The sequence below is a fragment of the Hippopotamus amphibius genome, chromosome 1 (assembly GCF_030028045.1).
Source record: "Hippopotamus amphibius kiboko isolate mHipAmp2 chromosome 1, mHipAmp2.hap2, whole genome shotgun sequence".
Taxonomy (NCBI): Eukaryota; Metazoa; Chordata; class Mammalia; order Artiodactyla; family Hippopotamidae; genus Hippopotamus; species Hippopotamus amphibius.
In genome coordinates this window covers 204,377,187-204,397,328 of record NC_080186.1, presented here as the reverse complement: position 1 = coordinate 204,397,328, position 20,142 = coordinate 204,377,187, and the positions used below count along the sequence as shown (strand labels likewise).

Sequence of the window (20,142 nt, the reverse complement as noted above, 5' to 3'; positions counted from 1 at the left end):
ATACTTAATTTTCTAAGTTAAAGACATCTGTACCTTTCTTAAGGAAGTTATCAGTTATATGCAGGGTCAAAACTTGTTATGCATATTGCATCTTGACTCTCAGCTGCTTGAAAATTAGAACGTGGTTTTAGTCATCTTTGCATTCTTTCCATTCCCCTCCGTAAGTGTATGTTGCATATGTGAGTTGTTGAAAATTCTCTTGTTTTTATTAGCATTTATTCATTTTATCTCAAGTAGACTTTTTGGTGATTTAGAATCTTGAACCGATCTTACCAGACTTAACACATTTATCTCATGCAATAGACGTTAATCTTATAATTGTAAGAAGTGTTTTGAGATCAGAGTCAGTTCAGTCCTATGTTGCTGTTTGGATTAATGTCTTTATCAACTTTTTGCTGACCTGGTTCTTGTAAAGTGAAACTTGTATTACTTAGATATGAAAATAATTTTCAAAGTGGAAAATACCTTGTTGGTACAGCAGCCAGGTACAGTAGGTAAAGATCCTGAAAGATAGGGAAGTTGTACATTAATACTGTTTGAGGAGGTCTCTACCTGCAGAGGGGGGAGAGAAAGAGAGAGAGAGAGATTAAACAAAACAACTGAAAAGAGGCAGTCTTGGACAAGCTGAAAGAAAGGGAAAGAGGTGGGAGTGTAGAGTGTAGGTGGGAGAAGAGATTGCTTCCTCTGAGCTCACCCTCCTTGCAGGAGAATACTAAAGAAATTCCCAGGTACTAGAGGTATTGTAATTAAAGAATGAGAGAATGTGGTAGGCAGCACATAGGATACTGTGTGTATTCTTTTTCCTAACCAGGGAAATGCCCCTGAGCCCACATGCCCACATCCAGGTAGTTTCAGTTAAGCAAGAGAAAGAATTTTGGTCACATCTCTTATTTCTCCTTCTCATGTAATATTTGAATCATGAGTTGAGTTTTCTTCTGCATCCTGAGAGGCAGCTAATTTTCAAGGCATTTTGCTCTCACTGTCTTCCCAGCTGTTCAAAAGCAAGGTATAGGCTAGAGTAATAATCATTCGTGTTTTAATGAGAGGAAATTTTAAAAGAGGGAAGAAGGAGGAAGATTATAGTCTTAGGAAAATGAAAAAATATTTTAAAAAATTATTATGAGCTTTTAATATGCATTTTAACATCTTACACTTTGTGACTAAAGGAACTTATTATTCATCCAGTTCAAAGTCTTCTTTTTATGTCTGATAAACTGATACCTAGAGATATAAATGTGACTGACTCTGTGGCCATGTTCTTTTGAGGTAGGATTTGAGAGATTATTTGGTAGTTCTAGCAGAACAGCATAACTGTGTCTTGACTTTTGACCTAAGAAGCATCTCTCTGTTTTTTTATCAAAGGAAGAGCTTCAAAGATACCTAGCTTATTCTGGTATATAGTATGATGGTTAAGAGTTTGGGCTCTGATGATAGAAGATCTGGATTCAAATCTTAGCTCTTCCACTTATTAGCTGGAAGACATTAGACAAGTTGCTTAGCCTTCCTGAGCTTCCCAGACTTGGTGGAGTTAATAATAGGGCTGTTAGATTAAATGAGATAACGAATGGGAGGGTTTTTCACACAGTTCTTGGCAAGGAGTTGGCCCTTCCTAAGGCAGGTTGGTATTGCTGTTCTTCAGAATGGATGGGAATGGAGTCTGGGGTGATTCAGTGACTTGAGTAGTAGCCATGTCAGTGCTGGTGGTAGGGGAGTGACGGCACAGCGGCACAGCAAACAGCGCGCACTTTCAACTGTAGAGTTACACCACTGATTGGTGGTGGCTTCTCTTAAACTCAGTCCAGCCTCCTGACACTCAGAGTTTTTCTATTCTATCATATCTCTATAGTTATTCAATATTTTTGTTTTCAAGTTATGAAGAATTTAAGTAGCGTTCCCCAGGTCAATTACTCGGCAAAGATTAGAACTCATCTTTTCAACTGCAATCCATTTGCCCTCTCTCTACTAGGTATCTATGGTTCTGTGGTTCTATCTTATGGTTCTATATTAGCAAAATGTATAAAGGTCATAGTTAATTAACTTAGGATGCATTTCTTAACCCACAAAATCTGTTTAAACCAAACAGATTGTTTAAACATTTGTTACAAATGTTTTTTAAAACTAAGTAAGGTATTATTTCATTATTACTTTGCTTCTGAGCAGGTCTGGGCCCAAGAAAAATCATTTTATGCTAGTTGGGCAAAAGGTACTCCTGGAATGCTGCTGACTTAACTAGGAAAGGAAGTTGAGTTCTTGTGAGGTCTCCAGTCATAATTAGGTCCAGGGAGGTTCAGATAACAATCTGTGAGTTTTGCTTTTCCAGTATACTTCAGGCATATTGCTTAAATAGAGTATTTTGTTGTAAGACTGGAAGACTCCTTTTGTCTCTTCTAATTATGTGCTGGCACCATCTGCATACTGTTCAATTTGTGGGGTTCCTTACTTAGATTATAACATATTCTTTTGGCTCAAAGTAGCTCTAAGTAATGTTTCAATCATCGTCACAATGAGAAGAAATATTATACTGAAAAATAAAAATAAAAATAAATTAAAAAATTACATTCCAAGCGTCTGTGTTGGAATGTAATATGCTGAAATCCTTAGTTAAATGAAACTATTGTGAATTCAGGCTCATTGGACATTAGGGAATAGTAGTTATCGAGTATAGTTACCCATACTTTTCTAGTGCTTCAGTTTATTGTATTCGCCAAATTTAGTTTCTCAAAAGCGGGAAGAGTGCACTTACCTTCATTTTAATGTTTACTGAGAGTTGATAAGCAAAAGTAGAGAATAAAATATACCACAGGAAAACTAAATGTTTCTTCAGACAATAAAAAGAGATTAAGTTCATTTATTGTACTACTAAGATGCAGCTCGTTTTGAGTGATCCTAAAGAATTTGTTGTATTGTTTCACGACATAATGATTCTCATTAAAATGATCACAAAACAAATGATGAATAAGGTCCTTGCTGATAAATAAAAATGATGCATTATATCAAATTAGACAATGATACACACAGTTGAAAATGCATCAGCTTAGCTTCTTGGAGTTATGCTAGGAAGCTAAAAATGCTGCTAAGATTTTTAGATTATTGTGTAAGAGCAAATAAGTAAAAACAGGTGATTGCTAGTGTGTTATATAATTGAATTCAGGCTTTGAAAAATAAATTATTTGAGATTGTGGAGAAAGAACAGAGGTAAAACATGAGCAAAACATAACCAATAGACTAAATTTAGATTTCTTGGTACAGAATTTAGGGAAATTTTGAAACGTACATAAAATCACTAAATTAACTGTTATGAATATAGTTGGTCATATTTATGTAAAAGCCTTTAAAAATAAAACTTTACAGACAAAGTTGAAGCTCCCTTTCACTCCTATCCCATGTTTTTTCAACTCCACACCTTGCCCTACCCCCAAGGCCACCCCTCTACTTGTGACTACTGTCATGGTGTTTTGTTTTCTTTTTTACTCTTTAAATAAATACGTATCCATTAACAAAATGTAGTAAGCTCCATGCAGTTCAAAATTTTACATTTATTATATAGCATGCCACACATATCATTATGCAACTTGATTTTTTTTACTCATCATTATGTTTTTGGATCCATCCATGTTCAAAAATATTGAAATAGTTCATTCCTTTTAACGACTAGATAACATTTCATTGTATGAATATACCTTATGTATCCTTTTGTTTATTGAAGTATGCATAGATTGTCTCCTGACATTGATTTTCTAGTAAGAAGCTCACGCAGAGAGAGTAAAGGTGTTTAAAGAAAGACTGAAAAAAATAAATTTCGTGGTAATCTAACATAAGAATTTAATTCTGTAATTATACAGAATGTACCTCTAGATGTGTATTTATTTCTGTGATAATGTATATGGATAACACTGTTTCTTAATATCAGAATTATGTTAAAATACAAGTCTATTAGTGATCGTCCTTTTATCCCCCCTTTTTTCTCATTGTCAGATACCTCAAGTTGAAACGCATTTTTTTGTAGAACTGTATGAAGTAACTGCTGGAGCAGCCGTAAACAATAGTGCCAGATTTGCACAGATTAAATTATTACGGAGTGATAAACCTCCAAGCCTCGTGTATTTCTCTGTGGGTTCTCGGCTGCCTGTGGCTCATAAGAAGGCCACTCTAATCAGTCTGCAGGTGGCCAGAGACTCTGGGACAGGCCTAATGATGTCCGTTAACTTCCACACCCAGGTAAGCATGCAGTGTGTATTCACACACAGTAGGTCTTTCTTCTTTAACTGTAGCGTGTGTAATGAAACAGAGAAGAATTGACAGATTATTTGCTGATGATACCATGATCATTCACATTATGTTTATTACATTAGGCTTTATCCTTGAAACAGTTCCGTTTTTTCACTTAGATCATGTTTTCATATGATAATCTTTTGTCTTTTTTTTTTCTTTTGGAAAAGTTGATTATACAGTGCAAGATGTCTTACATCAATCTGTTCTATAAAATCTGTAGAGAGTTAAAATTTCTTCAGAATGTAACTGTATAAGACCAGAAACAAAAAGTATGGGCCTTTTTTCTGATTTTTTTACCTGAACTAGTTGAAAATCTTCTTCAGGACTTCAAACACTAACTGATCTTTACGTTTCTCTAAATCCATGAGTTCATGAGGTCTCATAGCCCACTTTTCATATCCGTCCTGTTAGGTGACATCAAGTGAAAGAGAGGGAGCAGGTGGGTATCCAGGGACTCAGAAAAGTAATGCTGTAAGACACTAAGTGACTAGAGCCTGGGGCTGGTCCACACAACATGCTGCACCTTTTGAGCACTGTGTTTTAAACTTTGTTCTAGGAGCAAAACTCTAATATATTAAAACAAAAGTGTGTATCCATTCTCTGGAGCATGATTGTGGAGATTGGAGCTTGCGCAACTGAACTTCTCTTTTTTTGCCTCTTGACTCCCGTAACTCCAAAAACCCCACAGTTTGAAAACTACCATTCTGGACAGTGCTGCCATTTCCCATTTTAAGACTTCAAACCTGGTGACACTTTAGGGCTCAAGGTTTCAAAGTTGTTGTTTTTTGTTTCTTTATACAAAGTGCTGTTTAATATGTGCTTGGTTGTGTCACTGTTGAGTGGCTCAAACACAGAATATTCTTTGCATAAAATACAACATAAGTGCAGCCAGTTTGCTGTAGCAATCATGTGAGTCAGGGATCGGAGGTTAGCACCGGAGCTGTGGGTAGTGAGCTGTTCTGGAAGCTTGCCAGGCAGAAAAGTTGTCTTTACGACAAGAGTCTACAGCTTGGCAAGCAAGGAGGCGAAACTCTTTATATCATATGAGGCTCTAGAAATAAACTCCATTCTAAATAACCTTGAAATGGTATGAACATGAAAAGAAGCATTTTGATTCATGGAGATTTTAGCTTTTTTTTTTTTTCTTTTAAGCATTTAAGATGGTAAGAGAAATGAGAAAAAATATATGCTTCCTTCTTCTCCCATGAATTATATATCATCATATTCTTTGTAGAGTGGAAGAGTGGAAGAAGGGATAAAAAGATTTGAGGCACACTTTAAACCAGTTCATACACTCGTTGAAAGGGGAATTGAAAATGCCAAAATAAGAATCTGAATGCCAATATCTCTATCATATTCATTTACATTCTTTCTAGATTATTCACAAATGATTCCTTGTGAAGTACATGCTGTCACTAGCATGTAACTCATAGCATTTTTATAACACTATAAAAAACAACATAGAACATCTCTGTGGTGCTGAAAATGTATCTTGACTGTATCAACGTCCATATCCTGGTTGTGATATATTATAATAATGCAAGATGTTACCAACCAGGAATCTTGAGTAAAGGGTACAGGAGACCACTCTTTATTATTTCTTGTAAGTGCATGTGAATCTATAATTATCTCAAAGTAAAAAGCTTAATTTTAAAAATTAGAAATAAAAGTTTTACCTCTCTGCCTCTGCATTTTCTCTCTCTGAAAGCTAGGCATATTGTTAGAAGAGAAAGTCATATAATTCTATTTTCCAGTAGCTGGCAAGGATGAGAAAATAATTATGGACCAGGTTGCTATTCTGTTACAATAATATTAATTTTGATTTTACTTTAAACAGGCTTTAATAAAGTAGCTAAAACAATAGGTGTAGCCTACGTACCCTTCAGTAGGTCTGCATTTCCTACCGAAGGTAAGTTAGTTCTGGAAGTTCCCTTATGACTACGTAGTTGTGATCTAAAGTTAAGGGATATAAAAATTTGAGATAATGACAATATCACTCATTCCAGTTATCTTTAAATTAAATAGGCCTATAGCTAAGCCAAATTTGAAAACCAGTTCCAGATATTTCATTTGTATATGTGTGTACTAGCCCAAAGCCCACAAGTTCAAGAAAGAACATGCCTTTCCTTCTTATTCTCACGTTGCTTATTCTATCAGAGGCTAATTCTGTGATGATTTTCGATGTTGCTTTTAAATTGCATAGTGCTTGTTTGTTTTTGTTATATGTATTTTATAAAAACAGGAACATTTTGATTGTTCCATTTCCTTTAAATGTCTGAAATGTGAAATAAATCCTACCAGAAAATAGTGAACAGAATGCATATGTGCAGTTTATAGGAATAAAACCATCACCACTTAGCTTAAGACATCCAACTTTACCAGGCTCTTAGAACTAGCTGTCATGAACCTTTCTCTCATGCTATCCTGCTTTCTCCTTGCAGGATAACCTCTCTCCATCTTGCAGGTAACCTCTATCTTGAATTACGTGATGAATTATTACCTTGTTTTTATTTATATTTTTATTTTATTTTACCACATACTGTATGTTTTTTTAGGTTATCTGTTTTGGAAATTAAGCCGATGAGATTCTTCCAGTTGTATTGTCTTATGATGTGCTTTTTTTGCTTAACAATATGTTTTTGAGAAATAGCTGTGCTGATGTGTGTAGTTCTTTTACTTTTACTGTTATATGGTATTCCACTAGATAGTTTAATTTCTCCATTCTGAAGCCAATAGACTTCTGTGTTGTTTCCTTCAGTGAGGCTTTTTTTTCCTACCATTATGCTGCCGTGGCTCTTGAAAACCCTTTATCTTCATTGATTTTTCATTTTGTGTCACACTTCCTCCTTCTGGAGGCCTGCTCTTCTCTGGGCATCTGGAGTACCACACTGTCCTACTCTTAACCCTTTCTCTCTGGCAGCTCCTTCCCGTTGTCTGTGTTGGTCTTCCTGACCAATAAATGTTGGGGTCTGCCTAGACTCACTCCCTAGACTAGACCATCCACACTTGTTTTCTTTAAATATCATCTATAAAATGAGAGCTGAATTTTTATCACTAGCCCCTTCACTGTCCTGGATCCAGACTCTCATATCTGATTACTCGTATCTGACATCTTCATTTGAATTGTCTAAAAGGCACCTCAGGCATAGTATACATGATACTTAACTCTTCATTTCTCCTTTAGCGATATTTCCCCCAGTTTACTACCATTCATTCAGGCAGACAGCTAGGTGTTATCCTCAGTCTTCTCGCCTCTCCATGCAACATTGAATTAATCAGAAAGTCCTGCTGATTCTACATTCAAAATATATTCCTAGTCAGTATTTCTCACTCTTTCTACTCATATGACCTAAGGTAGCACTGTTGTTGTTGTTGTTTTGTTTTTGTTTTCTTTAGGAACTAATATAAAAACCTGTCTCTTCTCCCTGCTTCCATCCTCATCCCCTGCTACAGCCTAACTAGCCCAGGAGCCAGAATACTCATGAAAATGTGAGATAAGATGTGTCACTCTCCTGCTGGAATCCTCCAGTGTCTTCCTGCCATACTTTGTATAATGATGTACATGATCTGACCCCTGGGCATATATGCCTCTGAGTATCTTCAGATTGTTAGGAAGGTCACAATTGGAGAATTTCTGTGAGGCAGTAGTGACATTTCTTTTCTGATTCTCTTTCTTGATCTATTCTAAGGCATCTTTCTTTCCTAACCTCATCACTGTATGATGTACATTTCTCTCCCTAATTTGTCTTAGGAGATGAGAAAAAATATAAAACCCCTGTTTTAATAGTAATGTTGTGACTCATCAGATTAAGAGAAATAAAATTTGTTAGGACAAGATCAGACTTTTATAGTTTCACTTAAGTGGTGTTGTTTAATTTCTAGGAGTTGAGGAGTGCTGAGACAATTGGTCGTACTCTCATATCTCCGGCTATTTCTGGGAAAGACTTTGTGAAAACTGAAGGCACGTTGGTCCTTGAACCTGGCCAGAGAAACACCGTACTGGATGTCATCCTAACGCCAGAGACAGGGTCTTTAAATCCATTTCCCAAACGCTTCCAGATTGTGCTTTTTGACCCAAAAGGTGGTGCCAGAATTGATAAAGTGTATGGGACTGCTAACATCACTCTCGTCTCGGACGCGGATTCCCAGGCCTTTTGGGGGCTTGCGGATCAGCTGCAGCAGCCCCTGGAGGGTGACATTCTCAGCAGGGTGCTCCACAGCATCAGCGTGAAAGTGGCCACAGAGAACACAGATGAACAGCTCAGTGCTGTGCTATATTTAATAGACAAGGTAAGAAGCCCTTGCAGGTGTTAGCAGTGGCAACACTGCTTCATGCATTTTTAAAAGATGAAAAACCACGTACAGTTATAGCATCAGTTATCATGAATTTATGATAGAGTTAAATTTTTGAACCTAAGAATGGAATTCATCATATGTGACACTGTGCTTTTGCTTGAATGTGACTGATTTCTGTTGGGAGACTTCAGTCTTGCACTCAGAGAATGATGAGTAACCTTTTGCAGCAGTAAGAATAGTCTGGTGTCTGAAAAGAGGCTCCAGGTGTCAGAAGCTCCAAGCTCGTTCTGATTCTCCAGAAACTGGATGGATATCTTTTGAGATTGTGTCTCAGTTTTTTGAGTCCATAAGAGGAGGGCTTGGACTAGATTACGTAGTTCTTCCAGTTTAAATGCCATGGAATAGGAGCTGTTGCTCTCTGCTTGTTCTCTGCTCCTCCTGGGCATTGAAAACTTTCTCAGAAAAAGAGAACTAAGGAATGACCAGATGATTTCAGGTATTCAAATTGATATGGACTTAGGCCGTATTTTAAACCTATTTTATTCTAAACCTATTTATCTATTTATATTTCTGTAAATCAAGAAATTAAATGGAGATGTGAGATCCTAAGAATATAAATGAAAGAAGATACCTAAAAAGAATTTTACTGAAGGAAAAAACTCTTAGGGTTTATGTGGGACTTCCTTATCAAGATACTTGTTATCAACATATTTAAATACAAAGGATAAAAAATTTTGAATGCATACATATCAATTTATAAATACTGTATTTCTTACACACGATCTTTGAATACCTAAAATGTTTACAGTGGGGTTTTAGATTATCATGCCTATTTTACTTCTTTAATATCTCTTAAAATACAATGCCTAAGGGTAGAAAAGAAAATTGTACAGTACATATAGGCAGGAAAAGGAGGCCTTGCCAAAAAGCTTGTAAAGCAAAGAGAAGTGACTGCTATTTCATGCAAAGAAAGTTCTGGAGGTAAGAATTTACTCTGGGATGTTACTTAAAATTTCTAATGATGAAATATCAATAGTATAGGACAATAACAATTTGATTTTGGCTAAGAAGAGAGAAAGAATGCATAGTAACTATATTTTAGAAAAGAGAACCTCTCTTATGTGATTTAGAAAAGTTATAAAAACATTTTGTTACTTATTTTTACTCAGGAAGTTATATGAGAGCTACAGATTATTGGTTGAGAATCAACACTTAAGTAGAGTTGTCAAGTAGTACATCTTGATTTTTTGTTTTATTGGATCTATCATGAATAGTGAAACTGAATTATGAAAGAAGCTCCTATGGAAAAATGTAATTAACTTATTTTGAGTAAACATTAGCAAACAGTATATTTTTTCCTCATCTATTAAAATAATTTGTATGAAATAGGTAACCTGGCAATTATTAGAGGCATAAAATGTATTCTAAGTGTTCTAAAATATTATCAAATCAAATAGAAAACATCATTTGAATTCTTAAATTTATTATGTTCTAACTGAAGCTGCCTTGGCTCTAATTATTTTTAAGTCATTGTTATTGTTACTAAAAGTTTTTTAATGTGACACGTTGTTTTCTTGAAGCTATTTATATCAATATATGTCAATACTGATATCTGATGATTTGAGTAACTGAATTATCATTCAATAATATTATATATTATAATATATATTATATAAAGAAAACTGAAAAAATTCTGACACGAAAGGCTTGAATAAATAGAAATCTATACCTTGTTCAGCAATAGAAAGACTCAACATCACAGAGACAACAGTTTTCTGTAAATTAACCTAAAAAAGCAATATAAGCCCTATTTCAGTAAGCTGTTTTGGATTTTTTTTAACTTGGTCAAAATGATGCTATAGTTCACCTGGGAGAATACACATGTGAAAATGGGCAGAAATTTTATGAAAAAGAAGGAAAGTTATAGGGTCCTCACACTATATGAAAATATGAAGTTTCAGTGATTAAAACAGGGTAACACTGGTGCTGCCGTAGATACTCAGATTAATGGAATAAAACAGAAAGTTAAGAAATAAATCCAGTCACATATATGATAGGGTGACATTTCAGACCATTGGTTCAAAAATTATTATTCTGAAAATGGTGTTCACACATCTGGTTTAACCATTTGAAAGAAAAATATAGCTGTATCTCCATGCTAAACCCACTCCAAAATAAATCCTAGATATTTCAGAGATCTGACTGTAAAATTGAAACCAGGAAAGTAAGAACTGGCAGAAAACGTGGATGGATCATTTTTAATATGTAAGTTTAAACTGGGGAAGTTCTTTCTAAACATAAAACAAAACCCGGAAGTCATAAAGTAAATGATTGATAACCTTGACCACATAAATTTTAAACAAAATTTCTCTTTATGTATACTGCCAGCTAAGTCAAAAGACACCTAATGGTTATATGTCAATTATATCTCAGTAAAACTGGGCGGTGGGATGTGGAAGGTAAGAAAATGAGAGAGAGCTAATAGGTGTGGGGAATGTTTGTGCAAATATATGTGTAACAAGAATGTTTATTCCAGCATTACTTATAATAACAAAAATTAGAAAAAAATAGCCATTAAGAGGGGCCTGGCATATCCATAAATTATAAAAAAAATTTTTGATTTAGACATAATAATGAGACTAAGAAAATGAAATGGGCATTGAAAATGTAGATAATCATATGGTAGGGTTGAAATTTTCACAATAAAATACAAGATTTCCAATTCTTTTTGGATTTCGAATAAACAATGAATATTTTTAGTATATTACAAATAAAAAATAAATATTTTTATTTCCAGGCATTATTTGGGACACAATTATATCAAGCAATCATTGGTTGCTTCACTGAAATTCAAGTAGAGTCATCTATACTTTATCAGGCAACCATTCATATGTCCCATATGTACTTCATATCTACTCTAAGAGATCCTCAGATTCAGGAGTACAGAATAGAACTTCCAAGTTTGGATAGAACTTCATTCTATAAGATCTTGTATTTTAAGTGAAATTGTTTCATATTTGTAAGTTTTATTTTCCCCCAGGTTCTAACTTCTTTGAAACAGAATCTGCTTTATGCTATATATTTCTTTATAGGAAGAGCTCAACAAATCTTATTGTTTAGTTAGTAGTAGAAGTGACTACTTATTTATGTTCAGAAGGAACAAATACTGTGCTAAAAAGAGCAACAGCCTTAAATGACTGACTATAAAGATGTTCTGCACAAAACCCAGCTGTGGTTTTGGGCAAATTTTTGCCATGACATAATATTCTGTCTCTTGATTTTTCTGGGTATGGTGCAATGAAAATTATTTAAAACTCTGTCAGTTGCTTTAATAATAGTATCTGTCTTTTAAGACTGCTGGATTTGATATGCAGATTTTTAATTCCATTGGGTATTGGTTTCCAAGTTATTGAAGCTTGGTAAAACACAAGTCAGGAGGCATTGCCTCTAATTTTGTCTTCTAGAACACTTGATAAAGCACAGGAATAATTTCCTCTTTGAGAGTTTGATAGACCCTCCTTTCCCACAAATGTCTCCTTTTTGTTTTCTCTCCTGACAAGTTTTTATAGTTTTCCCCGTGATTGATTCAGGTTTTCTACTTTTTTGTAAGACAGTTTTAATAATTTGGAGGGTTCTTTTTATTACTGTTTATGTAAAATGCCCATTTAGAGCCAGAATATTTCTTTTCATCATTTTTTTAATATTATATCTCTCATATTTCAATAATTATTTTTTACATTTGACTTATAATCACACTAATGATGATTTAGACTTAGCTTTATATTTTCCTACCTGGTTTAGTATTTCATGCTTGCAATAATTTAGGCTGAATTGTTTGCAGACTGAGTCAATCTGTGCTGTTATTTTAGGACAAGCAAGTGGGGGAATGTTTTGAGTCAGGGCAGGGTGGCTGTCACAGGTGCCTCCTGGGATTGGCTGTTCATCATCCCTGTCTCCCTGGAAAAGCTAGGCAGCCTCTTTCTGCCTCAGTTTCCTTATCTGGAAACAAAACAAAATAACCCTAGCATCTCCCTCACAGGAATGTTGTGAGAATTAGAGAAGTTAACATAACATGCTGAGAACAGCATCCTTACAAACCAAGGGTTACACAAATGATCTTTTATTTTCTCTGTGCTTTACTAAAAGAAACTTTCTGTTGCCCTTGAATATGAATGAAAGGTTGGGTGGCTCTAGAATTCTTGAATCACAACCTTAAACTCTTAAAACTGCCTGTGTTGCTCTGCTGATTTCTGGCATTTCATTTGCAAAAAAGTCTGATGTCAGACTGAACTTTTGTTTCCCTGTTAGTCATTTTTTTCACATCAGATTTCTGGTAAGATTTTTTAAAAAACTCTTGAAATAATATTTAAAAATCACCCAACTGCATCTGGTGTTGTTTCTTTTCTTAAGCTTATCAAGGATCTGTGTTGCGTTTTTCTTCTACCTGCTATTTTATGTGCTCATTGTATCTTATGGGTTTATCCTATTTGTCTGTAATATTTTCTCTGAGTTCTGGGAGTGTTTCTTGAGCTTATTTTTATTCTTCTTCATTCTTCCTAATTGTCTTTGAGATGGCTTCTCTTACAAACTTAAATCTTGAGTTCAGCCATCAGCTCACCACTGTATAGATTACAAAGTTATAAAAAAATATAAAGAACATTGAGCCACTTTCTCAATGAGCTCAACTAGTAGCATAACAGAAAAATCATTTCAACATTGTCATAAGTTCATTAGTAAAGGTATGTGCAAGTTACAAAGAGAGCAATCATGTATGTCAGGAGGTGGGGCATAGTGTAGAAATCACAGAGAAAGTGATGACTAATTTGGACTTTGAAGAATTAATAGGGACTCCCCAGATATCTAAGAGTGCAGTGGAATGACAAGTCAATGGCTTCACACCCATGCTTAGTGTGACAGTTAAGATGTGGCCCCCATCATTCTGGCAAGGGAAAAGAATTAAATCATGAAGGCTAAATTTTCCCTCTTATTCTCCTTGTCCCTCAAACAACAAATAACCCAGTCCTTTCAGGTAGGAAGGCCCACACTTACCAATAAAGTCAAGAGTATCAGGAGCTCTTGACTACTCTTGGTTGGAAAAATGATTTTCTCATTTGATGTTTGAGAAATGTAGTGATATGTGGTGGCTTCTGTCCAGTGAAAAACAGATGAGAATAATCTTGCTTGTATTATAGACAAATATTCTTGTATTTATTTCCTTAGTTGCTAGTCAAAAGAAAACAATCTTGGGGTAGATGTAAAAGTGAGATTAATTTTGACTCATGATGTTAATTATTATAGTTAAAATTAAGTGACCCATGCAACTGTTTTGAACTTCATTTAGATTTTTTTTTAAATAGAAAATATTTTGGTGATTATGCCTTTTCTTTATAAAATTATTATTTATGTTTTTTAAAGCACAGATTTTTGTTTGTTTGTTTAATTTTATTTATTTATTTATTATTTTTGGGGGGGTACACCAAGTTCAATCATCTGTTTTTATACACACATCCCCGTATTCCCTCCCTCCCTCGAGTCGCCCCCCACCCTCCCTCGAGTCCCCCCCATGCTCCCCATCCCAGTTCTCTAAGGCATCTTCCATCCTCGGGTTGAACTCCTTTTGTTATACAACAACTTCCCACTGGCTATCTATTTTACAGTTGGTAGTATATATATGTCTGTACTACTCTCTCACTTCATCTCATCTTCCTCTTCACCCCCCGCCCCCTCCCAAACCTCGAGTTCTCCAGTCCGTTCTCTGCATCTGCTTCCTTATTCTTGTCACTGAGTTCATCAGTACCATTTTTAGATTCCGTATATGTGAGTTAGCATACAATATTTGTCTTTCTTTTTCTGACTTACTTCACTCTGTATGACAGACTCTAGGTCTATCCACCTCATTGTATATAGCTCCATCTCATCCTTTTTTATAGCTGAGTAATATTCCATTGTATATATATGCCACATCTTCTGTATCCATTCATTTGTTGATGGGCATTTAGGTTGCTTCCATGTCCTGGCTATTGTAAATAGTGCTGCGATAAACATTATGGTACATGTTTCTTATGGTTTTCTTTGGGTATATGCCCAGTAGTGGGATTACTGGATCATATGGTAGTTCTATTTGTAGTTTTTTAAGGAACCTCCAAATTGTTTTCCATAGTGGCTGTACCAACTTACATTCCCACCAACAGTGCAGGAGAGTTCCCTTTTCTCCACACCCTCTCCAACATTTGTTGTTTCCAGATTTTGTGATGGTGGCCATTCTGACCGGTGTGAGGTGATACCGCATTGTGGCTTTGACTTGCATTTCTCTGATGATGAGTGATGTTGAGCATCTTTTCATGTGTTTGTTGGCCATCTGTATGTCTTGTTTGGAGAAATGTCTATTTAGGTCTTCCACCCATTTGTGGATTGGGTTATTTGTAAAGCGCAGATGTTTTTGAAATATGATTTTGATACAAATTTCTCTTAAACTCTTTATAGGTTCATTTTTATTTTTGTTAATGTTAGTAACTGGTAATGAACACGTCATACCATACGTATCATTTAAGCTGTTTATGTTTTGGTTTTTTTTTTTTTTTACATTTCTTTTTTCTTTTTTTTTTCTTAACAGACAATAAACTGCATATATTTAGAGTGTACAATTTGGTATTTTTTTTCTTATTAGTAATGTATATATGGCAATCCCAATCTCCCAATTCATTCCCCCACAACCCTCTGCTTTCCCCACTTGGTATCCATATTTTTGAAGATATATTTTCATACTTGAATTTTTTTCCAGATAACTGCTGAAGGAAAAAAGCAAGCGTTAAGCATTGAAAGCCGAAATCTTTTCTATGAGATTCTTTGTGCTCTTGTTAACCCAAAACGCAAGGACACAAAGGGATTCAGTCACTTTACTGAAGTGACCGAGAATTTTGCCTTTTCTCTACTGGCTGATGTTACCTGTGGCTCTCCTGGTGAAACGTAAGTATCCTTTAATACAATAACAGTACCTTATATGTATTCTTTCACAGTTTACAAAGTTATATGCAATGAAAATTGACATTTAGATGATGTAACTAAGGCTTAGTGTACCTAATGGGTAAATTAAATTAATTATTTGAAGAAAACATAGAAACTACATCAAGAAAATTAATTTATACTGTCAGTAATAGATTCCTCTCATTTTGAAGGGTCTTTTAAAAATAAAAATGTGTTATTGCTTACTCTTATTTATATAATGAGCAGAAGATACATTCTGAATAGAAAAAGAGGAAAGATGATTCCAACTTTTAGACATATTTTAGGCCATATTTTTTTATTGTGGTAAAATATACACATAAGACAAAATATACCATTTAATCTGTTTTTAGGTGTACAATTCAGTGGCATTTAGTATGTTCACATTGTTGTGCAACCACCACCACTTGTATCTCCAGAACTGCCTTCTTCTCAAACTGAAAATCTCTACCCATTAAGCAATAACTCATTATTCCTCCCTTTCCCCAGCCCTGGTAACCTCTATTCTACTTTTCAGTCTCTATGAACTTGCCTATTTTAGGCACCTCATAAGTCGAATCATACAATATTTGTTCTTTGTGTCTGATGTACTTTGCTCAGCATAATGTATTCAAAGTTCATCCATGTTATAGCATGTGTCAGAATTTCACTCCTTTTTAAAAAAAATTTTTTTAATTGACGTATAGTTGATTTATAGTGTTATGTTAGCTTCTGCTATACAGCAAAGTGATTCAGTTATAATATGCATACATTCTTTTTATATTCTTTTCCATTATGGTTTATCCAGGATAGTGAATAGTTCTGTGCTATACAATAGGACCTTGTTGGTTATCCATTCTATATATAATAGTTTGCATCTGCTAACCCCAAAACCCCAACCCATCCCTCTCCCTAACCTTGGCAATCACACATCTGTTCTTGATGTCTGAGTCTGTTTCTGTTTTGTAGACAGGTTCATGTGTCATATTTTGGATTCCACATGTAAATGATATCACATAGTATTTGTCTTTCTGACTTACTTCACTTAGTATGATAATTTCTAAGTCCATCCATGTTGCTGCAAATGCCATTATTTCATCCTTTTTGTTTCTATATGGTATTGCATTGTGTATATGTACCACATCTTCTTTATCCATTCATCTGTTGATGGACATTTAGGTTGTTTCCAGGTCTTGGCTATTGTGAATAGTGCTGCTTTGAACATAGGGGTGCATGTGTCTTTTTGATGTATGCCGAGGAGTGGAATTGCTGGATCATATGGCAAGTCTATCTTTAGCATTTTGAGGAAGCTTCATTCTGTTTTCCATAGTGGTTGCACAAACTTGCATTCCCACCACTACTGTAGGAGGGTTCCCTTTTCTCCACACCCTCTCCAGCATTTATTTGTAGATTTTTTAATGATGGCTCTTCTGCCTGGTGTGAGGTGACACCTCATTGTAGTTTTGATTTGCATTTCTCTAATAATTAGTAATGTTGAGCATCTCTTCATGTGCCTGTTGGCCATCTGTATGTCTTCTTTGGAGAAATGTCTATTTAGATCTTCTGCCTATTTTTCGATTTTGTTTGTTTTTTTGTTGTTGAGTTGTATGAACTGTTTGTATATTTTAGAGATTAAGCCCTTGTTAGTTGCATCATTTGCAAATATTTTCTTCCAGTCTATAGGTTATCTCTTTGTTTTGTTTATGGTTTCCTTTGTTGTACAGGAGCTCATGAGATTGATTAGGTCCCATTTGTTTATTTTTGCTTTTGTTTCTATGGCCTTGGAAGACTAACCTAAGATAACATTGGTACGATTTATGTCAGAGAATGTTTTTCCTATGCTTTCTTCTAGGAGTTTTATGGTATCATGTCTTATATTTTAGTCTTTAAGCCATTTTGAGTTTTTGTGTATGGTGTGAGGGTGTGTTCTAACTTCACTGATTTACATGTGGCTGTCCAACTTTCCCAGCACTGCTGAAGAGACTGTCTTTTTTTCCATTGTATATTCTCGCCTCCTTTGTTAAAGATTAATTGACCGTAGGTGTGTGGGTTTATTTCTGGGCTCTCTATTCAGTTCTGTTGATCCATATCAACTTTTAGACATATTTTAATGTGCTGTTACTTGTGCTTCTCCCTGGAGCTTTGGTTCAGTTTCATCTATTTGGAGGCAGTTCTCTGAATGTTGTTGAGCTTCAGAATAGTTGTTTCATGCTGGAGTTTCAGGGCAGAAAGGAAGCAAGAGGAAAAGGAAAAAATAAAATGTGGTTTGCGCTCATTATTAACTATGTAAGTAATTTTGTAACTGTGTGGTAATATTCTCCAGAAGTTCTGGTGTTTTATTGATAAATTACATTCATAAGGTAAATTGGATCATTGTAGTACAAAGCCCTAAACATGTTTTTAATTCTGTTTGATTTAACATAAAAATAGCTCATAATAGAACATGGTTGGCAGTTGAGATTTCCCTCCAATTTTTACAGAGCACTGTGTTATTTAAAAAGCAGTTGTTATTTAATGGGACATGTCTGATTAAAAGTGTTGTTTGGTGAAGTCACATAGTTCATAGCTTTGCACAGTCCCAGTCCTTTCTCTTTATTTTTCCATATTTCTGCAAGATCATCAGGATGTCGAGATAGTCTTAGATGTGAACCATCTACCCTGCTCTGTGTGTTGGTTCCCACATCTGTGGTCTCAAAGATCTGGTGAGAACTCAAGAGGGTATAAGATATACAAAAGGAGGGGCTTTTTCTGTCTTGTTGCCTAATGTATTCTCAGGGCCTGGAACAGTGTCTTGCACATGGTAGATTCTCAATGCTTAATGGTATATTGGGTGAATAGAATGAATAAAAGAATCAATATGTTTTCTGCCATGTGCATCCTCTCTGTAGACTTACCTTCTGAGTTGTTTTGGAAGAGGAAACAGCATGTATAATGGCATTCAGGCAAGAGGAGCATGGCATGTTTGAGGAAATCATCAGTTGGGGAGATTATCAACCTTTAAAGCTTGAATATAGAATAAATTAGGTAGGGGTGTGTGTGTGTGTGTGTAGGAATCCAACTTAGGATTTTAGAGCGTCATGTTGAGTACAATGTTAAAGACTAGTTTCTTTTTTTAACTCAGGAAACTCTGAAGATGTTCACCATTCTAACATGCATTATTTATACGTTGTTTTAAGCAGTATTCAAGGGCATCTGCTGAGAGTGACGGATTTGGGAATAGAGCAGGGATACTGAGGAGAATAGTGGTGTCTAGAACAATCATTTGGAAGCAAGTGAAAACAATGTCAAGTGGTGTTGAGGGTCTGACTGAGGTTGGTCATTGCGAATTTGTAATGGTGCCAATCTACATGTTAATGTGGGTTTTTCTCCTTCATTTAAGCCTAGGTGTAAAGCAGATTTGGGGGTTGATCAAAGTGAATGCATTGAAAGGGCATGGACATAGAAGGTTAAAGTGTCAGGGAGGGTGTAGTTGTTGTCAGGCCCTCTTAAGGGACCAGGACCTTGACACACTTGTGTCAGGGTTGGGTAGAGTCGCTGTACATTTTGTGTTGGTCTCAGAATGCCAACGTAATGGGGTCCCTGATGGCACTGATGGGCTAAATATCAGAAGATTCCAGGGTGGGTGGGTAGGGGGTAGGTTCACTCATCTTAGTCATGTTATGCCTGGTGTGGGGGGTCAATGGTGACAGCTTTTAGCTTTGAGTCACCAGGGAAGATGAGGAAGGCTAGATGGTGAGATGAAGAGATGAGTTTTCCATAAGCTGTTGTGGAGGTGCAGGCGGTCTACCTAGATATGTTTTAATAGGAGTCTTGGACACAGGGATCTAGAGCCTTGATGAGTGGCTGGACTAAAGATAGATGTTTAAAGGTACCAATTCAAATGTGGCAGTTAAAGATTTTTTTGAAAGAAAGTATGTAGCTAGAGGAAAAAGCCCTTAACCTTTTCCTTTTCTTTCTCAAATCTTCTGTTTAAAATTCTCAACTCCATTTCCCATGTTAGGGGCCTTGTATTTGTGGCCATGATACAATATGCATACTCAGCATCTCTTGCGACCCATACAACTTTTGAAAGTTAATGCAGAGTTTTTATCCTAATATCCTCATATATTCTCCGTGCTTTTTCAGACAGCTTTCAGGTATGATTCATCTTTGTGTCTCTTCACTGTTTGCAAACATGATAGGTCCACAGAAAAAATGTATCAGATTTTTTGGAGGACTAGTTAAAAATTACAGATTTGTAGAGCCTCTAGCCTCTCCCAGGCAAGGATTCTGATTTAGTAAGAAAGGGATGTGATCTAGAAATCTGTATTTTTTTTTTTTTAATTTTTTTTTTTTGGGGGGGTACACCAGGTTCAATCAACGTTTTTATACACATATCCCCGTATTCCCTCCCTTCCTTGATGCCCCCCCCTCGAGTCCCCCTAGAAATCTGTATTTTAAAACAAGCTTCAAGGTGATTTCAACACCCACGGAGATTTGGAAGCAATTTCCACTGAGCACAGGATCTTATGCCTAGGGGAATGTTGAAAACAGAATTGTTACATGGATAAAGATCCCTGTTCAAGGCTGTTTCTTTTATCAGACACATAGTTA

The 20,142-nt window shown here is 35.6% G+C and overlaps 1 protein-coding gene across 1 annotated transcript in view; it reads left to right on the top strand.

Moving 5' to 3' along the window:
• ADGRV1 (adhesion G protein-coupled receptor V1) overlaps positions 1–20,142 on the top strand; it is a 472,618-nt gene that overhangs the window by 170,833 nt on the left and 281,643 nt on the right. The window contains exons 78-80 of the mRNA XM_057739390.1: positions 3,976–4,218; positions 8,155–8,562; positions 15,350–15,534. Of these exons, the coding sequence (XP_057595373.1) occupies positions 3,976–4,218; positions 8,155–8,562; positions 15,350–15,534 (836 nt within the window). The remainder of the gene's footprint in view (positions 1–3,975; positions 4,219–8,154; positions 8,563–15,349; positions 15,535–20,142) is intronic.